The sequence below is a fragment of the Liolophura sinensis genome, chromosome 7, assembly GCF_032854445.1.
Source record: "Liolophura sinensis isolate JHLJ2023 chromosome 7, CUHK_Ljap_v2, whole genome shotgun sequence".
Classification (NCBI taxonomy): Eukaryota; Metazoa; Mollusca; class Polyplacophora; order Chitonida; family Chitonidae; genus Liolophura; species Liolophura sinensis.
In genome coordinates, this window is record NC_088301.1 from 60,055,940 (window position 1) to 60,082,761 (window position 26,822).

A 26,822-nucleotide genomic window follows, 5' to 3' on the forward strand; every position below is an offset into this window, starting at 1 on the left:
TAGTAAGTTCTAATGGGCTGTAAGCTTTGGCCACAGTGAGTCTCCCAATTAGTAACCCAAAGTAAGATCCAATTCAAAATTAAATTTAAATTAAAAACTCATGATTAAATTTAAAGTCAAGGTCAAAATCAAAAATTCTTTACCATACTATAAATGGTTTCAGAGCATATATTGTGACAGATTTTGTCTTCATTATACCACCTATTACACGTATGCAAGTGTAAGTGCTTGGGTTCTGAAAAACAGAAAAACCTAAACATTCCAATCACATTTCTAATGTTGGTGTTGGGCCAGATTGTCCTCCTAGATCACACCAAGGGGTATATGCAGAGTCAGAGAAGAATTTAACCACAGCTATATGTAGCATACCCAGGCAGAAATATTAAATCAACTTTCTATCATGCAGTGAAGAAATCTGTGAGAATTGTGCAAGATTTCAAGCTGAGACTGGACTGGATTACCTCTTATTAGGCCATGAGTGTGGGTGCATGACCTAGCTGAGTCCTGCTGTGGTTATCTCTTATTAGATCATGGGGGGAGTCCATGACTTAGCTGAGTCCTGTTGTAGTTACTGCTCATCAGACAGTGGGGGATGGGGGTGGATGTGGTGTGTGTGGGGGGGGGTGGGGGGGGGGGGGGGGGGGGGGGAGGGTGTGATGTGCATTACCTAGCGGAGTTATGTTATGATTATCTCTTATAGACCATGGGGTGTGTGTGCATGACCTAGCTGTCCTGCTTTGGTTACCTCTTATTAGACCATAGGAGTGTGCATGACATCACTGAGTCCTGCTTTGGTTACTTCCTTATGGATCTGTAAAAAAGGGTGACCAAATTTGTGCTTAATTACTCTTGGTTCGGCATAGATCATCTTGTTTGAGATGGTTTGTTGTAAGAAGGCGTGATTTGGTTTGCTCTATCATCCAGGAATTATGTCAAGGTAGGAAATTAAAAACAGAAAGAAATGGAAAGAAATGTTGACGCACATGTATTGTTGAGGGCACGTGTTTGCACAAGTACAAACATAAATTTTTGGCAGCAACTGATTGCTTCACACATATCATAGTCCACCAATCACATATACTATATTTCAGCTGAAGTTTGGTATGTAAACACGCACTTTCAGAGACTCATAAAGATTAAGACATTAATAGAACTTCAAATAGAAATAAAACCCTCTAAAGTGAAACCCTATAAGGTGAATGAATCAATAAGAATCAATCAAAATGTGTCCCTTCAAAAATGCAACCTTCTGGTGAAGTATCTGCAATTAAATTGCTGTACAAGTAGAAAGTGGAAGCACACTACAACTGAGTATCTCAAAAGACAAAAAAATCTCTAAAATTTGTGGAAAACTCACTGAAAATCACACTTTGTGTGTAAATGGTATCATGTAGCACATTTTGTCTCACAGGATGGGAATGGTTAAACAGCATGGCTCATCCAACTTGTGGACACAGCCTGACACAGGCCAGTTCCCCTCACAGTCTGTACCTCATGTAGAGGGGAGAAGTTATGAGGAGAGTTTGGGTGAGGCTTGATATTATGAAGTTGTGAAATCTGAGAGGTGTTCTGAGCTCTCAGGATGCTCTCATGTTTATAGGCTGCCCTATGTAAAGACAGGCTGAGTGATGTTAGGACCAAGTACTGCTGGACTGCAAGGACAAGGCCAGCTGGACCATTTTACTGACCACACTTATACCAAATGGACAAGCACAGTGACCACAAACACAATAACAAATTACACCCAAGATCTCAGTTAGCCACACATTATCCCAGAGCTTTGGATATGTGCACATCCATGGCCACTGAAGTGGGAGAATATGACAGATCTCATGATACACCTTATTTGCCATATGTCAATATACATGTGCATCCATGGCCATTGAAGTCGAAGAATATGACAGAACTCATGACACACCTTATTTGCCATGTGTCAACATACATGTACATCCATGGCCATTGATGTGGAAGAATATGATAGATCTCATGACACACCTTATTTGCCATGTGTCAACATACATGTACATCCATGGCCATTGATGTGGGAGAATATGACAGACCTCATGACACACCTTATTTGCCATGTGTCAACATACAAGTACATCCATGGCCATTGATGTGGGAGAATATGACAGACCTCATGACACACCTTATTTGCCATGTGTCAACATACATGTACATCCATGGCCATTGATGTGGGAGAATATGACAGACCTCATGACACACCTTATTTGCCATGTGTCAACATTCATGTACATCCATGGCCATTGAAGTGGAAGAATATGACAGATCTCATGACACACCTTATTTGCCATGTGTCAACATACATGTACATCCATGGCAATTAAAGTGGGAGAATATGACAGACCTCATGACACACCTTATTTGCCATGTGTCAACATACATGTACATCCATGGCCATTGATGTGGGAGAATATGACAGATCTCATGACACACCTTATTTGCCATGTGTCAACATACATGTACATCCATGGCCATTGATGTGGGAGAATATGACAGAACTCATGACACACCTTATTTGCCATGTGTCAACATACATGTACATCCATTGCCATTGAAGTGGGGGAATATGAAAGAACTTATGGCACACCTTATTTGCCATATGTCAATATACATGTGCATCCATGGCTATTGAAGTGGAAGAATATGACAGACCTCATGGCACACCTTATTTGCCATGTGTCAATATACATGTGCATCTATGGCCATTGAAGTGGGAGAATATGACAGACCTCATCACACACCTTATTTGCCATGTGTCAACATACATGTGCATCCATGGCCATTGAAGTGGGAGAATATGACAGACCTCATGACACACCTTATTTGCCATGTGTCAACATACAAGTACATCCTTGGCCATTGAAGTGGAAGAATATGACAGAACTCATGACACACCTTATTTGCCATGTGTCAACATACATGTACATCCATGGCCATTGAAGTGGGAGAATATGACAGATCTCATGACACACCTTATTTGCCATGTGTCAACATACATGTACATCCATGGCCATTGATGTGGGAGAATATGACAGACCTCATCACACACCTTATTTCCCATGTATCAACATACAAGTACATCCATGGCCACTGATGTGGGAGAATATGACAGACCTCATGACACACCTTATTTGCCATGTGTCAACATACATGTACATCCTTGGCCATTGAAGTGGAAGAATATGACAGAACTCATGACACACCTTATTTGCCATGTGTCAACATACATGTACATCCATGGCCATTGAAGTGGGAGAATATGACAGATCTCATGACACACCTTATTTGCCATGTGTCAACATACATGTGCATCTATGGCCATTGAAGTGGGAGAATATGACAGATCTCATGACACACCTTATTTCCCATGTGTCAACATACATGTACATCCATTGCCATTGATGTGGGAGAATATGACAGACCTCATCACACACCTTATTTGCCATGTATCAACATACATGTATATCCATGGCCATTGAAGTGGGAGAATATGACAGACCTCATGACACACCTTATTTGCCATGTGTCAACATACATGTGCATCCATTGCCATTGAAGTGGGAGAATATGACAGATCTCATGACACACCTTATTTGCCATGTGTCAACATACATGTACATCCATGGCCATTGATGTGGAAGAATATGACAGACCTCATGACACACCTTATTTCCCATGTGTCAACATACATGTATATCCATTGCCATTGATGTGGGAGAATATGACAGACCTCATCACACACCTTATTTGCCATGTATCAACATACATGTATATCCATGGCCATTGAAGTGGGAGAATATGATAGATCTCATGACACACCTTATTTGCCATGTGTCAACATACATGTACATCCATTGCCATTGAAGTGGGAGAATATGACAGAACTCATGACACACCTTATTTGCCATGTGTCAACATACATGTGCATCCAATGATATCTATATCCTTTCATCTTAAACTGTTTTCACTTAAAATGAAAAATCCAAGACCAAAATGAAGCCCTTCTCTTTGTTTTTCATTGTTTAAATTTCCTATGCATTTAAAGAAAGTTTTAATTTCCAGACCAGAAAACATGTATAACTAATGTGTTTAACAACTCAGAATCTAACCAATCAAAGTGCAATACGATTTTTTACCACTGAATACTGAACAGATAAAGGTAAGATTAATGAAATAAAGCTAACTTTCTGACCATAACACAAGGTTTATTTCCACACATGCACTGACAGTATGGATTACTCTGGTACATGTACATCATAACTTCTGGAAATTCTAGCCCTTTTTAAATACCTCATGCAATATTCGGCGCTGGACAATTCTACTTTGCTGATACAGTTTTAAACATTCCACAAATATTGAGACACTCTCTTTAAATGGCAAAATTTTTTTTCAGGGTTGGTAAGAAGGCAGAAGAGTGTTTTGGTGTCTTGCATTGACAAACATCACATACTATACCATGTGCATGGTATACTTTATGACCATATGTTGTGTAATCTGTCTACATGTGAGATAACAAGCTTGGTGGCTTGAGCAGGAATTGAGTGTTGCACTACATTACCACTCTTGGCCAGCTGATACCAAAGCTCAGGCGCTATCAGTGGTATATGCCTGAGAGGTCTCCTGTACCACACATAATCTATCTGGAAATACCCCAGATGACCAGGGCTTTGAAGTGAGTAAAAAGATACTGACTCCCGACAACAACAACAGTTCTCAAAAGGAGAAGGCTGGTAGCATGAAGCCTTGTTTCATACCCCCAAGTCATTAACACATTCAAGATAGAACAACAGATGTGAGGCAAATACTTGGCCAAGCGTTTAAGTTGTGATTCATGTTGGCACAAACTGTTTCCTCACGGCAAGAGGGTATTATTACACTTGTGAAAACATTATTTCCGCAGAAAAGAAGGCCGCCAAACCACTGTGATAGATGCCCAGGGATCAGGAAATGTTATTGTGCCAAATTTACTTTTGTTTGGGTGCACTGTTTCCTCATACTAAACAGAGCTGACAAAAGTCATAATCATCTTAAGGCTATATTCTGTTTTACATCCACTATAACATGAACATGCTATATGCACATGTATGTAATATGTTGTAAATTGAAACGTAAATACTCAATACTATGACAAACTATGATAGCCTAAAAATTTCATCCCAACAAAGTGCATTTTAAAAGGTAAATGTCATCAAATATTAGTTCTGAACAGTACATTTTACAGCCGGATATCATATTACCTTTCAAAATTCTTTTCTGAAGATTGAAAGAACTTTGAGAATTCAGCAAGCTGTGGAACTTAGTCATAGCTGTACTTTTTACTCCTTACTGTAAATTAAACACACATGAGTATAAAATTTCACCCATGACATCGAACATTCTGTCTGATTTTGAGGGTTAAATGTAATATTGATCTCAGAAAAGCGTTTTGAGGATTGTTTGGAATTATGAAATAGTACTGGGAAAATGTGTCTCAGCACCAATTTTATGATATTTATTTGCTTCTTAACAGCACTGCCATCACATACCAGTTAAATGTTACTATCCTTATATTTAAAACATTGTATCTATTCTTTGAGGAGAGTTTCACTTTCAGATCCCTTAACACAAGTACCGGAGATACTTGTTTGCTTGTCAAATATGTCAGACCCTACTGTGATTCTAGGCATTGACCAAGAAAGCACTGGTCAGTAACAAGTGTGCCACATGAAACCAACCAGGCTGTGTATGTTTCTGCTGAAGATCAGGCTTGTCTTTTGGTCAACATACTGCCTTAGAACAACAATCAATCTCTGCCTGGTCAAAAGAGAAAACAAACTAACGGCCATGGAGTCTGGGAGTACTTTAGATTATGGGCATTCCATCCCATATATATATATCATCATACACAAGTTCATCCAGTTTAAGTCATTTCATCTTTAGTACAACAAACAGATGTTTTTCAGTACTGACGAGGCCTTCAAGAAATTTGATATATAAATACATGTATATATAAAACTACTTGTTCTGCCTTCAAATAAAGTCTGTCTGTTTTCTTGCAGACTATTAGAATGTAATTTCATTAAGAAATCTTACCAAATATGTGAAAAAAAGTTTTACAAAGTATTAATTTACTAATGCTAATTTATTTAAACAACACACTAATAATGAATTATTTTCAAACATCTTGGCCTCTAAATCTATACTAAAGTCAATGACTTTTTTCACAAAATGCTGGGCATTATGAAGACTTAACATAACTTTCTTAGCATCCCATTTATTGCTTTTGGCATGTTTAGTCTGACTTGGTTATGAAAAGCAGATAATATTAGTGCAGGGAAATTTGAAAATCTGGTCCAGATGAGAGTTATGGGTGATACTGTGGTATGATGGTGTCAGATACATTCCACTAGGAAGGTCTCACCAGCACACAACCTCACTGGAAGGCCAGGAATCAACAATGTTGCCAATAAAGGGATAGGAATATGAGTATGCCACAAAGAATCATGTCTAATAAAAGCTACACATACATATTTGTGTCCACCTGTACCCTGAAAATACATGGTTGATGTTCACTGTTGTGGTCTATGGACTGAATAATGCGGAGAGAAATAACCATGATGTCAATAATATCGAATTAAAAGATATTTGATAAATATAACGTATAATAAGGTAATTCAACAAGGGACACTGTCATTAATTACAAGCTAACATTGACTAGTAGCCTAAAAATGTAGTTTTACTTGAAAAGTTGTTATTGATGTGGTCAGTCATTCAGTACTGTTCTTTCCAGAGAAGCAAAACACAGGATTATACCATATCTCATAAACTAGCTGACTGTGTCTAGACAGATGAAATCTGTGGACATACATACATAATAATAGTATATACATGTATTCTGGCTATTCATGATGTACCAGTTATCTATTTCACCTTGACTCTGATAGAAAAAGCTTCCCTTATCTTAAAAACCTTTCACCACAGTTTTCCAGTATAGAAGTATGTCTTGACTACACCTTGAGTGGGGACGGGAATGTGCAGGGTAACATGTCTCCCTTAATGAGGAAAAGCCCAGGCTCTTCTGCCAGCACAATTGTACAGCAACCAAACTGCCACAAATGAGATGCATTAGCTACATGTATGACCTATAACAGTTGAATGAGACAAAAAATGGCATTTTGTAAGTGACGGTCATTCCATGAATGACTGTGTCTTTAAGCTGCTTACCTTTCCTTCAGAGTGTAAAACACTACAGCTACATGATGAAAATGCCAAAGAAATAAACACACATGAAACAGAAACTACATGAAACCAGGAATTCTTTCCAATGGCTAGGCACTGCAAATATGCCTTCCTGTCAGCAGGAAAGCCAAACAAATGGCACTGTGATTTGTGATCAACTACATACCAAAGGTGTTAATCTAGTGGTTGTCTTAAAAGCTTCAAAATACAATAGAGCGTCTTTTAGTGAGAAAGGAAACACAAACACAGACACTGCAAAACGCTTCCAGACGTGGTTTATTCTGCCAGTGAACAGTAGATATTATATATGCATGAGGCCAATTGTAATGAATGTCTCATGAAAATATATTATCCTGACCATAAAGACAACAAACAGCACTGTGCTATCAGAAATCTATTTTTGTCCCTGAAACAAGAAAGACTCAGCAGTGCACAACCTCTAGATCTGTAATTTATATCAAACATTTCAAAATCATTACAAATTACTACAGAATATAAACTTTGTTGAAGAAATAACTGATACACTATGGCATTATTCATTTCATGGTGCTTTGATAAGAAATGTTATCTTACCTACAGATACCAAAATTTACTCAATATTAAAATAATTTTCAGTTATTTGTGAGTTTAATTTTTTACTCCTGACTTGGGTTGGTGGGAAGTGATGCTTTGGTGCATGGTACCAGGGGTGTGCTTCTGAAGTTGTTACCTCCATCAAATGGCCCCTATCTCTACATTCCTCTCATGCCCACATGGAGTCTATCTGTGCTTGAGCTCTTACCCTGGGGTCCAGCCCCAGTCAACAAAACAGTCATCTGACAAATCCCCCTCCCCCCCACCCCCATGCCCTGCTGTTGAAATGTTGAAATGAAATATGAAAATACTATCCAGGTGATATCAGCCATGCAGGGACCACCAGTAAATATCATCTCATTCAGAATTATGATTCACTGGCATGTCGTAAGCATAAGCCATTGTACTGCTAACACTGTCAAGAACACATTCTTTCAAATCTGTATCAAAGAATCCACTTGATAATAACATTTTAAATGGTATTAATATCAGTGCTTTTTTATATGTGTGATTAAAATATATAATCATGAAGCCATTTGAGTTATGAGTAGGAGAAGCCTTTCCAATCTAAACTAATAAGTAAACAGATGTAAGGAGACTACACCTATTTGCATTATATAAAAAACTTTGTACTACAGATCCTCAATCAGAAACACCAATACTGTACAGCTCCTGACTGAAAAAACTTTGTGCCACAGGCCCTCTATCAGAAACACTAATAATATACTTCTGCCTCAAAAAAACATCATACCACTGATCTTCAATCAGAAAGACCAATACTGTACAGCTCCTAACAGGGAAACATCGTCCCTTACCCTTATCAGGTGTACTGGAGGTATACTTGAGGTACATATGAGGTGTACCATTGAGGTGTAGCATATCTGAACTGAGGTGTGTCTAAGGTATACTTGGGGTGTATGTGAGGTGTATTGAAGGTGTATCTGAGGTACTACAAATTATGCAAATTAGCACCTCAAGAACAACTATAGTACACCTCAGTGGAGGTGTAAACATTAGGTAAAAAATGATGCCTTAGGTGTACCTGAAGTATATCGTTTAGATATTTGCGCAAATGTCTGTCATATGCAGCGGTCCTGCTGTAGCAAGGCATTTGTGTCTGCTGCTTTGAGCAATCTGTGTAGCTGTTTTGCTGTTTATTTGCCACAAAGACTCACTCTTCAGAACTGTCGAACTGTCAATCTGTCTACCCTGTATACACTGTCTACGCTCTATACGTGGTCTACGCTGTATTCTGCCGGGCCACAGCCCAGACGAATTGATACCCGGTCCGATACAGCACTGTATGTACAGAGATTGCCATCACAGTCGGAGATTCCTTTGTCAACAGTGTCGTCAAGAGGCACTCACAGTAATTTGTCTAATTCTACGAGCGAGTCACGGGAGCCAGCCCAGAGAAATCATGGTCCACCACACGAAATGGACGTGATGTCTCCACTCGTATCACATGCACCTGATATCCGTCCACAGGCACCTGAATCTCGTTCATCGAGATACCAGATACCGCCCAGTCCAGAGCCCGTGGTGCCATATTCAGAGTGTTTTGACTCTTGGATAGATTCTTTTAGTAGAACTTCAGGAAACCGAAATTCCACCACCAGTTAGGAAAATGTCAGTAAATGAAGCCCTTCTTAAACTTGAGGCTAGCAGAGATATCCCTATAAAAATGTTAGATAAATCTGATGGGGATCCCTTGAGCTGTGTAGATTTTGTAGCGAGATTTAAAATTTACATCCATTTACATCCATATTTGTCAGACGATGTGCAAATGGTGTAGCTGCGGATGCATCTCTCAGGCGACGAGGAGCGCGCGATCTTAGGCTTAGGCGCAAGCAGTTTGATGTACGCTACAGCTTTAGAATGTTTAAAGGATCACTTCAGCCAGAAAAGTGGAGTTGCACACGCATGTTTCAAAAAGCTGACCATCGGCTCTACAATAGGCAAAAGGGACAGACAGGGTTCGCATGACGAGTTTTTGGATGTAATAAGTTGTATTTCTGTTTTCCATATAATCGGGTGCCAGGCTGACATAAATGCCAATGAGAATCTACGACAAATAGTGAAGTGTCTTCCAGTCTTACTCATAGGTAACTGGAAGCACATGACAGCTGAGATACAGGACAGAGGCCAGGTTCCGACCATAAATCAGGTGAGTGATTTGATCGGTAAACAGGTAAGGGCAGAGTTTGATCCGGATTTTGGGGACATATAATCTGGGACTATAGTAGAACAACCCGGATACACAGATAAGATAAATGGTGTACACTCAAATCTGGTGAAATCAAAAGCCCTGAAGTGTTACATCTGTGAGAAAATCCTCGAAATTCTGAGTGCCAGAAGTTTGTGGATTATGCAGTAGCGGAACGAGTGGAACTGGTGAGAAAACACAGGCTGTGTTTTTCTTGTCTCTTTCGTGGTATAGTTCGGCTGATGGACATAGTTCAGGAAAGAGAAATCCTCTTCGAAAGAGACATTTGATATAATTTCATTGAACAAAGATGGTGAGACAGAGGTTTTGGGGTTATCTGAAACGTCTAAAAAGATGTGTTCAAGTACGAAGTCAAACACATGACCCCTTGTGTCTTGACAAAATGGATTGTGTTATCCAGAATATCGGGGATCTTTGATACAGGACATCTGGAAAATGGAAACATTCGATTGGGATGACAAGTTACCCCAAGATGTTCAGGTAAGATGCGAAAAGCTTTTCCAAGAGAACTGGATATGGTTGAGTTTCCATGTAGCTTGAAGCCCACAGATGCGGTTGGAAACCCAGAACATGTATTCTGTGATACGAGCCCTGAGGCTTACGGCACTGTGGCTTGTATCATGTGGTCATCGGAAAGAGGTCAGAATCATTGCCGAAAAGGCTAGAGTCGCGCCATTGCAACAGACTACCATTCCGGGGATTGTGTTGATAGGAGCACTTGGAGCCTCCAGACTAGCCAGAACGCTAATGGAGGAGTTCAAAGTGAAACCAGTGAGAATTACACTGTGGTCTGACCCTCAAACTGTGTTGCACTGGATCCAGTCACAAACAGTTGCACTCAAGGCATTTGTGGAAGTTCGAGTATCAGAGATCCAATAACTGGAGGTTTGCACTTAGTGCACAAAACCCTGCAGACGGTCTCACAAGAGGTTTGTCTGTATGTGACCTGGATGAAAGATGGAAACATGGTCCTGCTTTTCTTCATGAATTGGAAAAAAACTCGCCTGCCGGAGCAGTGACTACTCTTGATGAGAAGAAAGCAAAGCCAGTTGCTGTGGTGAACGTCACGAAGCCAGCTATCAATGCAAGCAACTATTCCAGCTGGCAACACTTGACCAGGGTGACAGCTTATGTTCACAGGTTTTGTCACAAAGTTTGGATTAACACACAACAGTCATCAGAAAATCGACTGTCAGGTATGTTGCAGCCAGAAGAAATAGACCTAGCTGAGAGGTACTGGGTTATCATAGCTCAGCAGAGTTTGAGCGATTGGAAGGCGAATTGTCTGAATTAGTCACCTTTCCTGAAAATGAAATGGTCCAAGTAAGAGGCAGACTGAGAAAATCCTGTCTTCCGTATGAGCAGATTCCTTCCGTCCTACTACCAGCGTCTCATGACATCTCAAGACTGATTACGAGAGAAACACATCTGCAAATGTGGTATGTTGGTCCTGAAAGGACACAAAGTGGATACAGAAAGGTCAAAATATAATGAAGTCCATTGTCCCAGATTGTGTAGTGTGTTGCAAATTGCGACAAGCCCCGCATGTCACACTGATGGCAGACTTGCCGCCAGAAAGTATGACCCCTTTCTCACACCCGTTTTCAGTCACCCTATTTGAATTGTTTGGTCTGTTCATCCTCAAAGGAGAAATAAGTCACAGAAGGCATGGGGAGCGATCTTCACTTGACACTAACTCCAGCCCCAGTAGTTAATCCTTGATTAACACAGCCAAGCATCACGATTAGTTTTGAATTGTTTTCAGTTTTAATAGTCCTCTGTAACTGGTCAGAAACCGCTAGCATTACTGTAGCTGTCAAACAGCCATTATGTTGTTGTACACAGTTCACAGTTTGTTACGAGCTCACTCATTGGTCCACAGGAAAGACACAGCCAATGGGATAGCGTGTAACAAAGTGACATTCACTGGAATCCATCACGTGGCTGTATCTGCTTTTCTTTCGCTTTACCGGCATACCAAAGATTGATCAAACTAAGGACGAATGAACTCTCCAGGCCCTATCACCAGAGTTTATAACAACAGTGAATCAGATATACATTTAGATGGGATTTTTTAGCTGCTTGATCAAAATTTAGTGCTACTCCTAATCTTTGCCCGTTAGAGCTGTTCATGTACCCAAAACATGTTACAAATTATGTCCCAAGAAACATCATCTCATTGCATAATTGAGTTTTTCACCAACAACCTGGAATAAATATGCACATTGTCAACATGTAAATGGTCAATACTTGCACACTGAATGGCAAGTCATTAAAGGGTGAGACAAGGCATATATTTATTTAATAAACATTTTTCTTTTGCACCAAAAACATTTGTAATTTTGTACTCACCATTTTGTCTGAAGTAAAATGTCTAAATCTGATCTCTTGTTTTAAAACTTTAAAACAGTGGTTGAGGTGTACCCGAGGTACATAACTGCTAAATTATAATTAAAAACTCTCAAAGCTTCTTATGTGTATCTGAGGTACATCCTCTAAGTGATAATTTTTTTCAAAGTTACTGAGGTGTACTTGAGGTACGTTATCTCGTATTTAAAAATCTCTAAAAAAACTCTCAAAGTTTCGAAGGTGTACCTAAGGTACATCATTCATTTTAATAACTTTCAAAGTTTCTAAGGTGTACCCGGGGTACATCTTCTAAAAGTTGATTCTTCTCGAAATTGCTGAGGTACATCTGAGGTATAGGCATATGGTTGGGGTGTGCTTGAGGTACAGCACACCTCAGATAATATAACCGGCCCGGATAGCACAGATGGTAGAGCATCCGGTTCGGGATCGGTAGACCCAGGATCAATCCTTCGTCGTCAAATGACTGCAAAATTGTTGAGAACGACATTAAACCCCAAGCACTCACTCACTCACTCACTCAAATAATATAGGTGGAGTGTACACCTCTTCTATACCTCACACTATGGTGTACATGAGACGTACACCCCATATACACCTCATGTTTGTAAGGGGTACCACAAGTCCTCAATCAGAAACACCAGTACTGTACAGCTCCTAACAGCATGCCACAGGTACTAATTGTGGTGATTCAGCTTATGAATCAGAATAGCCCTGCTTTTGTACAGCTTATAAGTCAGAACAGCCATGCTTCTGTATAGCTTATAAATCAGAATAGCTCCACATCTGTACAGCTTATAAATCAGAATAGCTCCACATCTGTACAGCTTATAAATCAGAATAGCTCCACATCTGTACAGCTTATAAATCAGAATAGCTCCACATCTGTACAGCTTATAAATCAGAATAGCCCCGCTTCTGTACAGCTTATAAATTTGAATCACGGCACCTCTGTACAGCTTATGAATCAGAATAACCATTCTTCTGTACAGTTTATAAATCAGAATAGCCATGCTTCTGTACAGCTTATAAATCAGAATAGCTCCACATCTGTATAGCTTATAAATCAGATTAGCCCCACAGCTGTATAGCTTATAAATCAGAATAGCCCCACTTCTGCACAGCTTATAAATCAGGATAACCGCACTTCTGTACAACTTATAAATCAGGATAACCACACTTCTGTACAGCTTATAAATCAGAATAGCCCCACTTCTGTACAGCTTATAAGTCAGAATCACCACACTTTTGTACAGCTTATAAATCAGAATAGCCCCACTTCTGTATAGCTTATAGATCAGAATAGCTCCACATCTGTACAGCTTATAAATCAGAATAGCCCCACTTCTGCACAGCTTATAAATCAGGATCACCACACTTCTGTACAGCTTATAAGTCAGAATCACCACACCTCTGTACAGACTATAAATCAGAATAGCCCCACTTCTGCACAGCTTATAAATCAGAATCACCACACTTCTGTACAACTTATAAATCAGGATAACCACACCTCTGTACAGATTATAAATCAGAATAGCCCCACTTCTGTACAGCTTATAAGTCAGAATCACTACACTTTTGTACAGCTTATAAATCAGAATAGCCCCAAGAGTCACTGAACTTCTGTACAGCTTATAAGTCAGAAGAACCATGCACACTTATGTAGAGCTTGCAAATCAGAATCAATATACATGCAGTTCTGTACAGCTTATAAATCAGATTCACCACACTTCTGTACAGCTTATAAATCAGAGTCACCACACTTCTGTACAGCTTATAAATCAGAATTACCACACTTCTGTAAAGCTTATAAGTAAGAATCACCACACTTCTGTACAGCTTATAAATCAGAGTCACCACACTTCTGTAAAACTTATAAATCAGAATTACCACACTTCTGTACAGCTTATAAGTAAGAGTCACTGAACTTCCGTACAGCTTATAAGTCAGAAGAACCATGCACACTTATGTAGAGCTTGCAAATCAGAATCAATATACATGCAGTTCTGTACAGCTTATAAATCAGAATCACTACACTTCTGTACAGCTTATAAATCAGAATCACCACACTTCTGTACAGCTTATAAATCAGAATCAACACACTTCTGTACAGCTTATAAATCAGAATTACCACACTTCTGTACAGCTTATAAGTAAGAGTCACTGCAGTTCTGTACAGCTTATAAATCAGAATCACTACACTTCTGTACAGCTTATAATCAGAATCACCACACTTCTGTACAGCTTATAAATCAGAATCAACACACTTCTGTACAGCTTATAAATCAGAATTACCACACTTCTGTACAGCTTATAAGTAAGAGTCACTGAACTTCCGTACAGCTTATAAGTCAGAATCACCACACTTTTGTACAGCTTATAAATCAGAATCACTACACTTCTGTACAGCAGATAAATCAGAATCACTACACTTATGTATAGCTTATGGATCAGAATCACCACACTTCTGCACAGCTTATAAATCAGAATCACTACACTTTTGTACAGCTTATAAATCAGAATCACCACACTTCTGTAGAGCAGATAAATCAGAATCACTACACTTCTGTACAGCTTATAAATCAGAATCACCACACTTTTGCACAGCTTATAAATCAGAATCACTACACTTTTGCACAGCTTATAAAGCAGAATCACCACACTTTTGCACAGCTTATAAATCTGCAGAATAACAATATACACATTTCTGCACTGTGCCTGGGTCAGAATCACCTCATTTACCGTACATTTCATCCAAAACACAAACTTATTATAAATCTTATGAAACCAAAAACAACCATCTGTGTTCTGTGTGTCCCTTTGTGATATTGTATAACAGCCCAACCTCTGGAAACAAACAGAGTCAGGCCAAAGTTATACAAAACATGGCAAACTTGCTGAAACCACCAGTGATGGTGTACCTTAGAAAAGGGGGTTTAAACAGTTGAAAACTTTATAGCTTTAGTCTTTCACTGCTATAAAGCTATAATGCAATATCAGAAGTCATCCAACATAGTAATTCATCAGAACAACATCTTGCCGGCATTGTTTCTCAGCCAATAGCTTGCATATCCATGACATCAGATCCACAGTAGGTTGCTGCTGAGTATTGCCCAGATAATAAATTCAGTTACAGATGAAAGTCAATGGTGAGGAAAAAACAACATGTTTTTATAACCTTCTATCTAGCTAAAAAAAACGATCTTAAGCATTGAGTTTAAAGGAGAGATAAATATTTCTTCACTGCTACATTCAAAGTCAACTTTGGTCCAGAACCTACAGTACTCTATGACTATGCTGCAGTGGAGACAACTCATCAACTTCACTTTGCAAGTAGCACACAAAACATACCAACCTGACACAATGCAAACCAGCTATGAAATTTCTCAGACAGAAACATCGTCTGTGGTATGCAGACTATTTGGCGCTAAAAGACACATTGCTGCTTCTCCAGAATAGTGCAAGCAGAAATGTGGAACATGATTCTACTGGACACAAGGGCATATTAAGTAGTTGGATAACACTTAGCCATTCTGACTGTGCCATTACATTGTGTATTTCAGCTGGTCTAGACTTTTGCGAGCAGTTGAAAGGGCTACAGAGATAGAGAGCCACATGTATACTCTTTGCTCATGATGCTGTATTTTTATAAATATATGGTAATTAAGAAAGTTGGCAGGAGTGTGGATCTTGCACATGCATATCTGGAAGCTGTGGTTGTCGACAACAACTGGCAAATGAATGTCTCTGTTGTCTGTACTGATTAGTATCTGGCTCAGCAACACTTTGTTACTATGTAACCAATGGCATCCACACAGTAACCTTTAAGGAATGTATCTAGGAATGTTCCTGCTTGTTCATGACCTGGGTTAAGGCAGTCACCATGACTGTCTATAGGAAATGCTTGCTCACAACCCACTCTCACTATGAGAGTAACAACACACACGAAAAGGTATCAACGCTTAATCCCATAATCCTTCCTCTGTTGGCAGTTGGCCAAAACAATACAGTACAAACAGAAGACAGAAAACTAAGAACACCTTAAAAGGAATGACAGGACATGATGCTGCTTTGTTTAGCTTCATATAGATTGTTTCATGAGCCACTGGTACACCCAGTTTAAAAGGAGAAATATGTATCAGTCATAAGAGAATACAGTGTACATGAAAATCCAATATTCCACTAAGTACATGAATGAGGGAAAATATGAAAATAATGTTCCTCCATGTTCAGTAATTATGAAAGTATGAAGAAATGAAAATTATGAAAATAATTACCTGATAGTAATTAGAATTAAGCAAGCATAATTTTGGATTATAGTGAAGATGTATGTTAAGTATCATGGAATTATGTATCGTAGTTTGGGAGGCAATGTGAGGACAAAATCTGAATCTGAATTGTACATGACAAAGCACTAGGACTGTTAAGTCCTAAATAGGGGTAATTATGAAAATAATTAAACTTCAGCATGCACAAGTTCAGATAATAGGCAATATGTATGGTAAGTTTCATCGGAATCGGTGCAGTAGTTTGGGAGGCAATGCAAGGACAAAATCTGAATACTTGTACATGGAAAAGCACTATTATTATTGGTGCAGTATTTTGAGAGGCGATACATGGACAAAATCGTGTGTACAGACAGACAGGGTGATTCCAGTATAGCCCCCTACCCTTGTGTATAATAACACATTAATAGTTTTGTTACATACACAGATCAGTTTCTCAACTTTATTTATTCCTAAATTTGAACAATTAACTTATACACATGTATTTTTATTGTCCACTAGATATCAACATAAAAGGCACCTGACAGATTGTATTAGACAAAACACTTTAATAATATAGGGCTGATTTCCCCCATTCTCTGCCCAAACTGCTAGCCCTCCACCTGAACTTCCTTACAGCCCACATCTCCTCACAAAGATCGTGCGCCTGCTGGTTACATGTACTTTGCAAACCCTCCAGAAAGTACTGCAGCCCCTTGAGTTCACTGATCTGTGCCAGGGGCATGTGTGAGCAAATCACCCCAAGGATGATAGCCTGGCCCCTTGGGCCTCTTATCTTAACACCAGGGGACAGGTCACTTATCAGCTGCTCAAACACATGTTCAACTACAATATGCAGCTACGGTTTCATTGCTCTTAGGCCAAGCAGGGCAGATAAAGACCACATTATTTCCCCAGATATTTAGGCACATCTACTTCCAATAGACCAGCGGATGAAGACCTCCAGCTGCAGGTCAGTCCAATGAAATGGATGCCACAACAGAAAAAACTAATTTCTAAACTTCTAGCAGTTGTCTGAACTAGTCCCAATACTGATTTACATATTACATTTCACCATACATGAAAGGGTGATTAGCAAAGTATTAATTCAGTGAATCACTGATGTGTTTAAAACTGTTCATTCTTTAGCATAGCCACTGGCTATTTCTAGTTAACTCATAGTAATGATATTTTCTCAATAATATATTAACTTTTGTGTCCTAGAAATCTGTTTATCTTTAGGAACTAAATCATGCTCATGAACAGTATCTTGATTTATTTATTTATTTGATTGATGTTTTATGCTGTACTCAAGAATATTTCACTTATACGACGGCGGCCAGCATAATGGTCGGTGGAAAATGGGTAGAGCCCAGGGGAATCCCACGACCATCCACAGGTTGCTGGCAGACCTTCCCACGTACGGCCGGAGAGGAATCCAGCATGAGCTAGATTTGAACTCACAGCGACCGCATTGTTGAGAGACTAATGGGTCATTACGCTGCGCTAGCGCGCTAACCAACTGCACAGTATCTTGACTGTGTAGGTATATTTATACAGTAATGATATCTACCTAGTGTGTATTGTCCAGCAAACATGCCTGCTATTATTGTGGAAGTTAGTTTCTCTACATGCATGCTCCACAGACCACATGGACAGTCTAACCTATGGTAGGAAGGCTAACATCTGGGCTCTCAGCTCCTGGCTGAGCATTTCCTCCCTAGGCCCACATCATATAATGGTTTTTATGTCTGCACTCGCATAAACAAAGACCCAGCTAATAGCTACCTGGCCACATAATAATAGTTTATACATGTGAATACAAATAAACAGCATTCAACTGACAACAGGAAGCCTAGAACCTTAAATACTCTAAATATATTTACCTCAACATTCTCCCCAAATTTTCTCTTCAATTCCTGGAAACATGGCATGGAGTCTCCTGGGTGAGCGTTTACACACATTTATCAGTAGTATTAATACCATTTATCAAAACTAGTTTGATGTTGTAGATTGTATGTGAAGGTAACTCATGTTTCTTCTTGGACTGACATTGTCTGGTATCAAACTGTCTCACATTAGGTATTAGGTGTGACCTTTATCTTGTGCTGGAAGTATCTGTTACCTGCAATCACAGAGACTCTGTCAACACTTCTGGGACTGTGTGGCGATCCTGAACTCTATTGGTGGACTAATTTTATCTCATTGTTCACACTGTTCCATCCGTAACAGAAATCATGTCCGCTTCAGGAGATTTAGGATAATAACAACAACCACATTTCCATATTTCTTCCAGATTCATGCCAGTTACGAGCAAATATCACCGTCTTTAAATCCACCAACCCATATAAACACCATTTCCGGTAGTGCAACCCAATATCTGTGATATACACCAGAAAACATGTTCAGGAATAGACATGTATATGGGCATGTTTAAATGATTCATTTCCCAGCTCATAAAAAGATTTAAAGAAAAAAAGTAGTGACACATGGGTATACAGAGCGTTCACATTCCTGAACATGAAGCTTCTGAATGAGGTTGCCTGTGTTTCAAATGATGAGTGTTTCTTCTGTAGTCAATTCAGTGTTTTGATTTGTCTTGTGCTTTGGCATGGAACACCTGTCAGATGCTTGTCTATGTAATCCAGACCAAGATGTGTTGGAAATGGGAGAGGAGATTCTGTGGACTGAGCGGAAACAAACCTGACAATCCAAACTACTGAAGAAGTGAGCTAAAGGGGCCACCCTGCTGAGCTGTAAACTGAGAACTGGTATTCATCTGGGGCCTTTCCATAAACCAGATCAGAGTTGAGAGGGAGAAATAAACTGAGTGTGAACAAATTTAGAGTGAAACCAGTATACATGTAGTCTTAAATAAAATCACACAAGAGTATAAGATCGTGTCTGTGTCAGAAGAACAATGTTTGTGTAATTACAACACAAGCATTGCTTGGGGTTAACTTTGACTTGAAGATTTCAATGACCACTGCAACATACAGGCTTACTTGACCATGCTTATAAAACTTCTCAGAAACTGGCTATGTTGTGGTTTTATCAATTAGCCATCTTCAGACGTTATCCAAAAGTGTCAAGCATTCTGATTTGTGTCAGGCCATGATGAATAAAAGTGAATTATATCTTTAGTTCATGACAGACATTTGGACTCAATTATTGTAGTCAGCTGACAACTTATCTCTGCTGTAATTCAATAAAGTAACAGCAGAAAAAATACTGACTGGTGGATGCCAAATTGCCACTATAATATTGTATGTCACCGTTACTGTTAACTAGCTATTTATGAAAATGTTGACAAAAACACCAAAAAAAGAAAATGTCAGAATAGAAAATGACTTTGTAGCTGGGTGAGCAAAGAAGATAAACCATGCACAGCGGAATAAGTGAATTTACCGACAACTGTTCAGGAAACAGGGTGTGGAAGCAAAACATCAAAGGCTATCGATTGGATACAACTTGTGTAGCATAGTTTCTGAACTCAGAACTAGGTGCCTTGGGTTGTGTAGTACAGCACAGCCTTACTGGATTCCCTCCAGATCATTTTATCATCAGCCTTTAATCTCCCATATTTATTTTGGGCAGCCAGACAGCTTTCATGAAATAGATGAAAGGCTTGTCAGAAGACAAATATTATGTGCGCGTATGTATCAACAGGAATGCAACATCGTGCATTGTATCCAATGTATGAAGTATGAACATGAAATAGCAGTATGCTAGTCATTGTTAAATTGTACAGGACTTTATATGAATATGGATGAAATCCCTTGACAGGAAATAAACAAAGGAACATATCCTTATAACATATACTAGGAATTCTAGGACGAACTAGAAATAGTATGTATTAAATCTGAAGTCTAGATTGCGATAGTAAAAAGACTTCAGTTAAAGACTTAAAAACTGAATTCAGTTAAAGACTTACTTCTAGTCTACATAAGCATGCTTTCACCTTTAATTTAAACAAACTTTTAAGAGAACAGTAAAACTTACCTGCGCTTTCTGCCATGCTCGAATTTCCTCTTTTCAGCGACCACCTTCACTGAGAAAACAGTTTTCAAAGACAAGGGTTCGCCCAGGAGTGTAACCAAACTAATTTCCACTGTAATTCATGTCACAAAGCCTGGTGAATTCCTGTGCGATGTATTTCACTAGATCCAAAAAAGAGTATATTGCCTGAACACAAATCCACGGAGAATGGTCACGCGTCGGCCATCTGGAAAAGTAATACTCGACTCCGCTATCCACCCAGGAGAGCTTTCTTCCAGTGGGCACGAAACATTAAGTTTTGTGGGCTATCTGTTTCAGTGACACTCGCCTATTCCCGGCGTAGTACCCACAGATACGTCCTCGTTTGTATGTGTCTGCCTCCAGAAAACACATGTGCCCGCGTCTAAAATTGATGATCACCAAGATCAGTCAGTGGGCCGAAATGAACATGATGTCGGTAGCCGGCAATAGAAAGATCCGATAGGGCTGTTCACGGCACGATAAGGCTGCGGAGGAGAGGCGCACGGCGCTGGCTGAATTACGATACCAATGTAGCCCTATACCGTACGTCTCCGCCTTGGGCCACGTTCGCTCTGATATCTTGGAAATCTGCAGAATGACGGTTTCAAGGCGGAGGTAGAACGCGGCCCTAACATTCGGAGGTGCACTCTTCGCATGTCCACGCATCCCTGAGGGTTGACTGCCTGTCACCTAACACGTGGGTACCTGCAAACTACATCATAAACTCCCAAAAGACGACTGTCATTCGGTAATGTATCAACATTACTTTGTGGAATTTAGTAAGGCAAAGTATAATGTACCTGTTTACAGATAAAAATCGCAATAACTATGGGAAAATACTTGCAATCATGAAGTTTCCCCACCCCAATAATTATGTCCTGTCACCGAATTGGTGATGTCTACTTGGCAGGTTATACTCATCAAACTACTGCGGGCATCCGTTTTGTACAAGCTGGTGTGGGTATGTTTCCAGGACCGCCTAAATGGTCAAAATGACAAGTATCTTTACGATTTGTACTAACTTTATTCAAAAGTTGCAAAACGTTGTTTCTCAAGAGTACAGCAGCATTTGATGCTGTCTTTGACCGCTCCCTTCATCAATTAAGTCCTAAACGTTTAGGTACTCTTTGAATTCTGATATTATAAATATGTGCATCGTTGACGTGAAGAGATTGTAAATTTATACATTTAGTACCGTGACTGCTTTCCTTCTGGCTGTGACCAGAACTGGAAGTTCTGCCTAAAACAAAGTTATTTTGACTTTTACCTGGATTTATGCGTACGAGTTCACCTGTAAATACATATATATACGAGACGGTTAGACAATGTTAACAATAAAACTGAACAATAAGAAAATATTATTCATAACATTTTTATTTTTTAGGTAATCGCTGCACCAGCTAAGGGAATAGATATCAAAATCATCAGTACCCACGGTAATGTCAACTGTTCAACTGAACAAATTAAGATTTTAAACTTAGCCCTTGATTTTACACCTACCCCTATGTCTAACTCGGATGACTTTTGTAAAGACACCTGAAAATTTAGTAGAAAACTTTAACCCAGATAGCAATAAAATAAGCCCCCAAAGTGATAGTAGGCCTACATTAGATTTAGCAACGATGATCAGTGGGAACTATTTACTGACAGGTTAAACAACCTACCTCTAGCATCATCGTGAAAGGCGAAATCTAATGTTTTCTACTCTCAAAAGATTGCAATTACAATCTATTTATAGCAACCCATATACCATCATCAAAGAAGCAGACAAGCTGTAGCTATTACGGTCGGAGTTACTATAAAAACAAAATTCTAAAAATGCTCAATTATAAGCAGACATACAGACATATTTCAAGTAATCCTGATAATAGCATTTTAACGAAACCTCGTAAGTTAGTTCGTATATACGAACACCTCCTCACGTAAAAAGGGATTATTTAACGAATCCAAAACCAGCGATTTTTATGGCATGCCAAAAATTCATAAATTAGCGCAATTCAGGAATGCTATTGAAAGTCAAAAATCGGAATACATTACTCTATCAGATTATTACACACACATAAGATTAAGGCATCTTACGGATATCTTATTTAGATTATTTCTAGATTACATTAAAAGTTTACTTTAGGACAACTCTTTTATCATTACCTCATGAAGTAGAGGGAGATGATACAATGGCTACATTTCACGTACATAATATTGTATTCCACACGGCTTAGGGCTAAGAGCCGTACAATTTTGGCGTACTAAAGCCTCTAGCTCACTCCACCAACGTTTTAAGTGAATTCATTAGTGATAGTATTAAATTTATTTTGAACAATAATTCATTTTGCTTCAATGATGAATACTACGTGCAAATTTTAGGTACTGCCACGAGAACCAAAATAGCCCCAATATACGCAACATTAGTAATGGAATTTCTTGAAATTAAATTGTACGAAATATTTAACTGAATATGGGTAAAATTTTTGGAATATTAGTTTGTTTCTTGGTAATCAAGAATGTTACAGTCAAATTTCTGTTGGATATCTTTAATGCACTGCATCCTCACATTTCTTGTACTATGGATGAAATTATATCAGTATTCCTTTCTAAGATATTCTGGTTGTTATATCTGGACCAACCTATACCCAGTTATATCCTCATTTTAGTTCCAATCACACCAGTCACACACGGAAAATATCCCTTATTCACTGGCTATACGGGTGTGTACGATTGTCATCAACCCAACTATTCGCAATTAAACTTATTGAATTAATGTCTGCCTTATTCTGAAAAGGGATTAATAGAAGTTGGGAAAAGAAAAGTTTTATCGCACTCCATAAGCGTTTCAAGACAAATCTCACACACAAAAAAAACTCAAAACAGTATCCCTTTTATATCTACTTACAATCCCAGCAATAGTAATATACTCCCCATAATACTGAATACGTTACCTATACTGAACAGGTGGGAGGAAACCGGATAGAGTCCGGGGAAAACCCACGATCATCCGCAGATTGCTGGCAGACCTTGCCATGTACGGCCAGAGAGGAATCCAGCATGAGCTGGACTTGAACTCACAGCGACCGCATTGGTGAGAGGCTCCTGGGTCATTACGCTGCGCTAGCGCGCTAACCAGCCACCTTACCCTTTTTGATCTGTCACTGCATAAAGCTTGACGAGCTGTTATACTCCATTCCTTGATAGGAGCAAGACGTTCGAAAGTCTCATTTGTTTTTTTTTATTCTGTCATTTCTCCACATCAGAAAATCGCTACATCATCCGTGATTCTCGATTGCCATTGACTGATTGGGCGAATTAAAATGTTGATACAAACTTGTCAGAGCTACAGGCCACACCCACACATGGTATATATTGGTGGTTTAACTAGTTTGTATCTTGCGCAGTAACTGAATAAGCCTGACAATGTCGACCTCGTAATGCTACATCCCATGGCGCGTCAATGAATCATAACGCCATTATATCTGCGCTGTTTGCAGTGGACATGGCTTGCATGATTTTTGTTAGCTCAGCTTGGTATATGCGCAAGAATAGTTTCCTGTGATAAATACTGTGTAGACAAAATCGTTATCCATGTGTTGATAAGGGTATGTGGGGATTTAAACCCTAGCTGTGTGTAAAACTTTAACACCGAGTTCTCGGTATAAATCGCACACAGATATTACTAACGCTGTACTCAAGAATTTTCACTATTATAATTTATTTTCATCAGGTTTATAGACGGAGGAAACCGAAGTGCACTGAGTAACGGCCAGTGGACAGATATACATGGCACATTTCCTGACGAAGTGCCCTGAGTAACTCGCGGTCAGTCGACAGGCATACATGGCACATTTCCTGACAAAGTGCCCTGAGTAACTCGCGGCCAATGGACAGGTATACATGGCATACTTCCTGACGAAGTGCCCTGAGTAACTCGAGGCCAGTGGACAGGTATACATGGCACACTTCCTGACTTCATGCAGCTGCACTCTAACGCACCACTTCCTTGTTTGGGCCGTACAGTTAAGGGCGTGATCATCGCAACGAGCAAGCAATCTAACCTTCTGACAGAATAATTTAGACTTCAATTAAGGACATCAATTAATGAAGTTTTGGGGAAAATCTAGTCAACAGTTTCTTATATATGCACAATATGTGGGTTGAATTAAAAGAAATGTATGCTGTTATCTATATATTTCTTATACGCATATAGATGTCTTTAATTCTGCACTCTATTGATTCAGAATATACACCCGCCATATATAGGCGGTGAAAGGCGCGAAAATTGCCCTTTATGTGTTGTAACCTTTACACGCCGATGTATAACGCTAGACTGCCACATACCTCGCATAATATTTTCTTCTCTGGAACTATTTTGAACCCATACATATATTAAGAAATTGTTGAAAATTAATTGACAAAGCTTCCCACTGTTTCGACAAGGAGAAACATCACGCGTTTGCACGGTTGGGTGACGTCTTTGAAAGGCTTCATGACGCGCTTTAAGAAATCCCTCGGCTTTCGTATAACGCTCCCATACTTGCATACCGGTATACATGATTTGTGAAGATAAACATCATGCAGCAGGTTGTCTGGGAGGAGCCAATTCTCTCGCTCATGATAAAAAAATAATAAGAAAACAACTTGACAGACGTCGAGTAAGACCGAATGCTCGAAAGTCGTTGCTAGCTTATGTGGTGGGCAGGCGGGTGCCAAAATGGTGATAGAAGGTGATGATGTGTAGATATTTCCTGTATTTACATATATACACATATAGTTGTTTAATCATAAGGATCATAATGGATATACAGCATATATATAGTGGTATTTCAGATGTCTGCCATGGGCGTGAAACATTTAGTGCTAGTTCAATTATTCCATGGGTGTGCGGCATCTATAGAAAAAAAGGGTAATCCATTATGTCAGTAAGTCAGAACTGCCCACGAATGTTGGCACAAAAAACCGTTTTTTGACGGTCTTGGCCGGTAAGCCTATATCATAAAATTGACATTTTCTTCAGCCAAAAAAATAAAATATATATAATAAAAATAACTGCTTCCTTGTTAGTGAAAAGCAAGTCTTCAAGAGAACTTCATATAAAACCAAAGGAAAATCTCTACACATGCAACAGCACCCCTATCCCTGAATATCGTACTACAAGATCCACGAGAAGCTCCAAATTTGCATCTCATGCTGGGATTGAACACGTAGTGCTTATAGCAATTCAAAGATAGGCTTTCGTCTCATCCATACGACCCCCACCCCACCACACCCCACCCCGACCACCACTCGCTCCCCTCAACCTCCACCTCCACCTCCACCACCACCACAAATCCCACGTTAACAGAACATGTATAGATGGTAGTTTGTAAACGGTTTCGTGGATGCGCCACAGGGAAGTGTTGTGTTTTAAGGGCCTTTGAAGCTTCACTTGCTGTGAAGCTGCGGGTAAAAACATTTCAACGGTTGGCCGTCAGAAGCAGAGTGTCTTGTCAGGTACTATCTAGTTAAACATTCCCCATGGCGTACCTGGGGCCTGGATGAAGTGTTTTTGAGTAATATACCTTAACTATAGATGCTTTAGTCTGCAGCTCATTTTGCAAGTAAATATAGATATACGAGTCAAACTGCATTCATATAGTAGTATAGGCTGCTGTACATACACGATATATATATATATATATATATATATATATATATATATATATATATATATATATATATATATATATATATATATATAAGAGGCTGTTGTGGTATACATACCAACGTTCCTCCAAAGAAACAAGCTAATTTAAAAGATCCAGAAAGCTATATACAAAACATGTCTTGGCTTGAAGTCAATATCTCATGCCATATAACTGTATTACTGGTCCATATGCACATCAAAGTTAGTATTGTCCATTGCTCTTGGTAGGTCACAGTGACATTGTTTTTCCTGTTTTTGTCCCGCAACTCCTTTTCTCCGAAGAAGGAAAAATGTTTCTACTGGTTTGAGTGTAGTCCATCGAACCTGAAACAAAGCTTTTTTCTGTTTTGCATAGGATGTCTTTTCATTTTAGGCTTTACTCCAATGAAACGTGATGCAAAGTTGGGTTCAAATATCTTTAATTCAACCAGAAAGGTTTCTCCAAGATCCAACT

General features: G+C 39.2%; 1 protein-coding gene across 2 annotated transcripts in view; it reads right to left on the reverse strand.

Annotated features, from left to right (window-relative positions):
* LOC135470278 (uncharacterized) overlaps positions 1-21,441 on the reverse strand; it is a 66,822-nt gene extending 45,381 nt beyond the window's left edge. For both annotated transcript variants that reach the window (XM_064749121.1, XM_064749120.1), the window contains exon 1: positions 20,677-21,441. In XM_064749121.1, the coding sequence (XP_064605191.1) occupies positions 20,677-20,692 (16 nt within the window). In that variant the 5' untranslated portion in view covers positions 20,693-21,441. The remainder of the gene's footprint in view (positions 1-20,676) is intronic.
* Between the last annotated feature and the right edge of the window lie 5,381 nt (positions 21,442-26,822).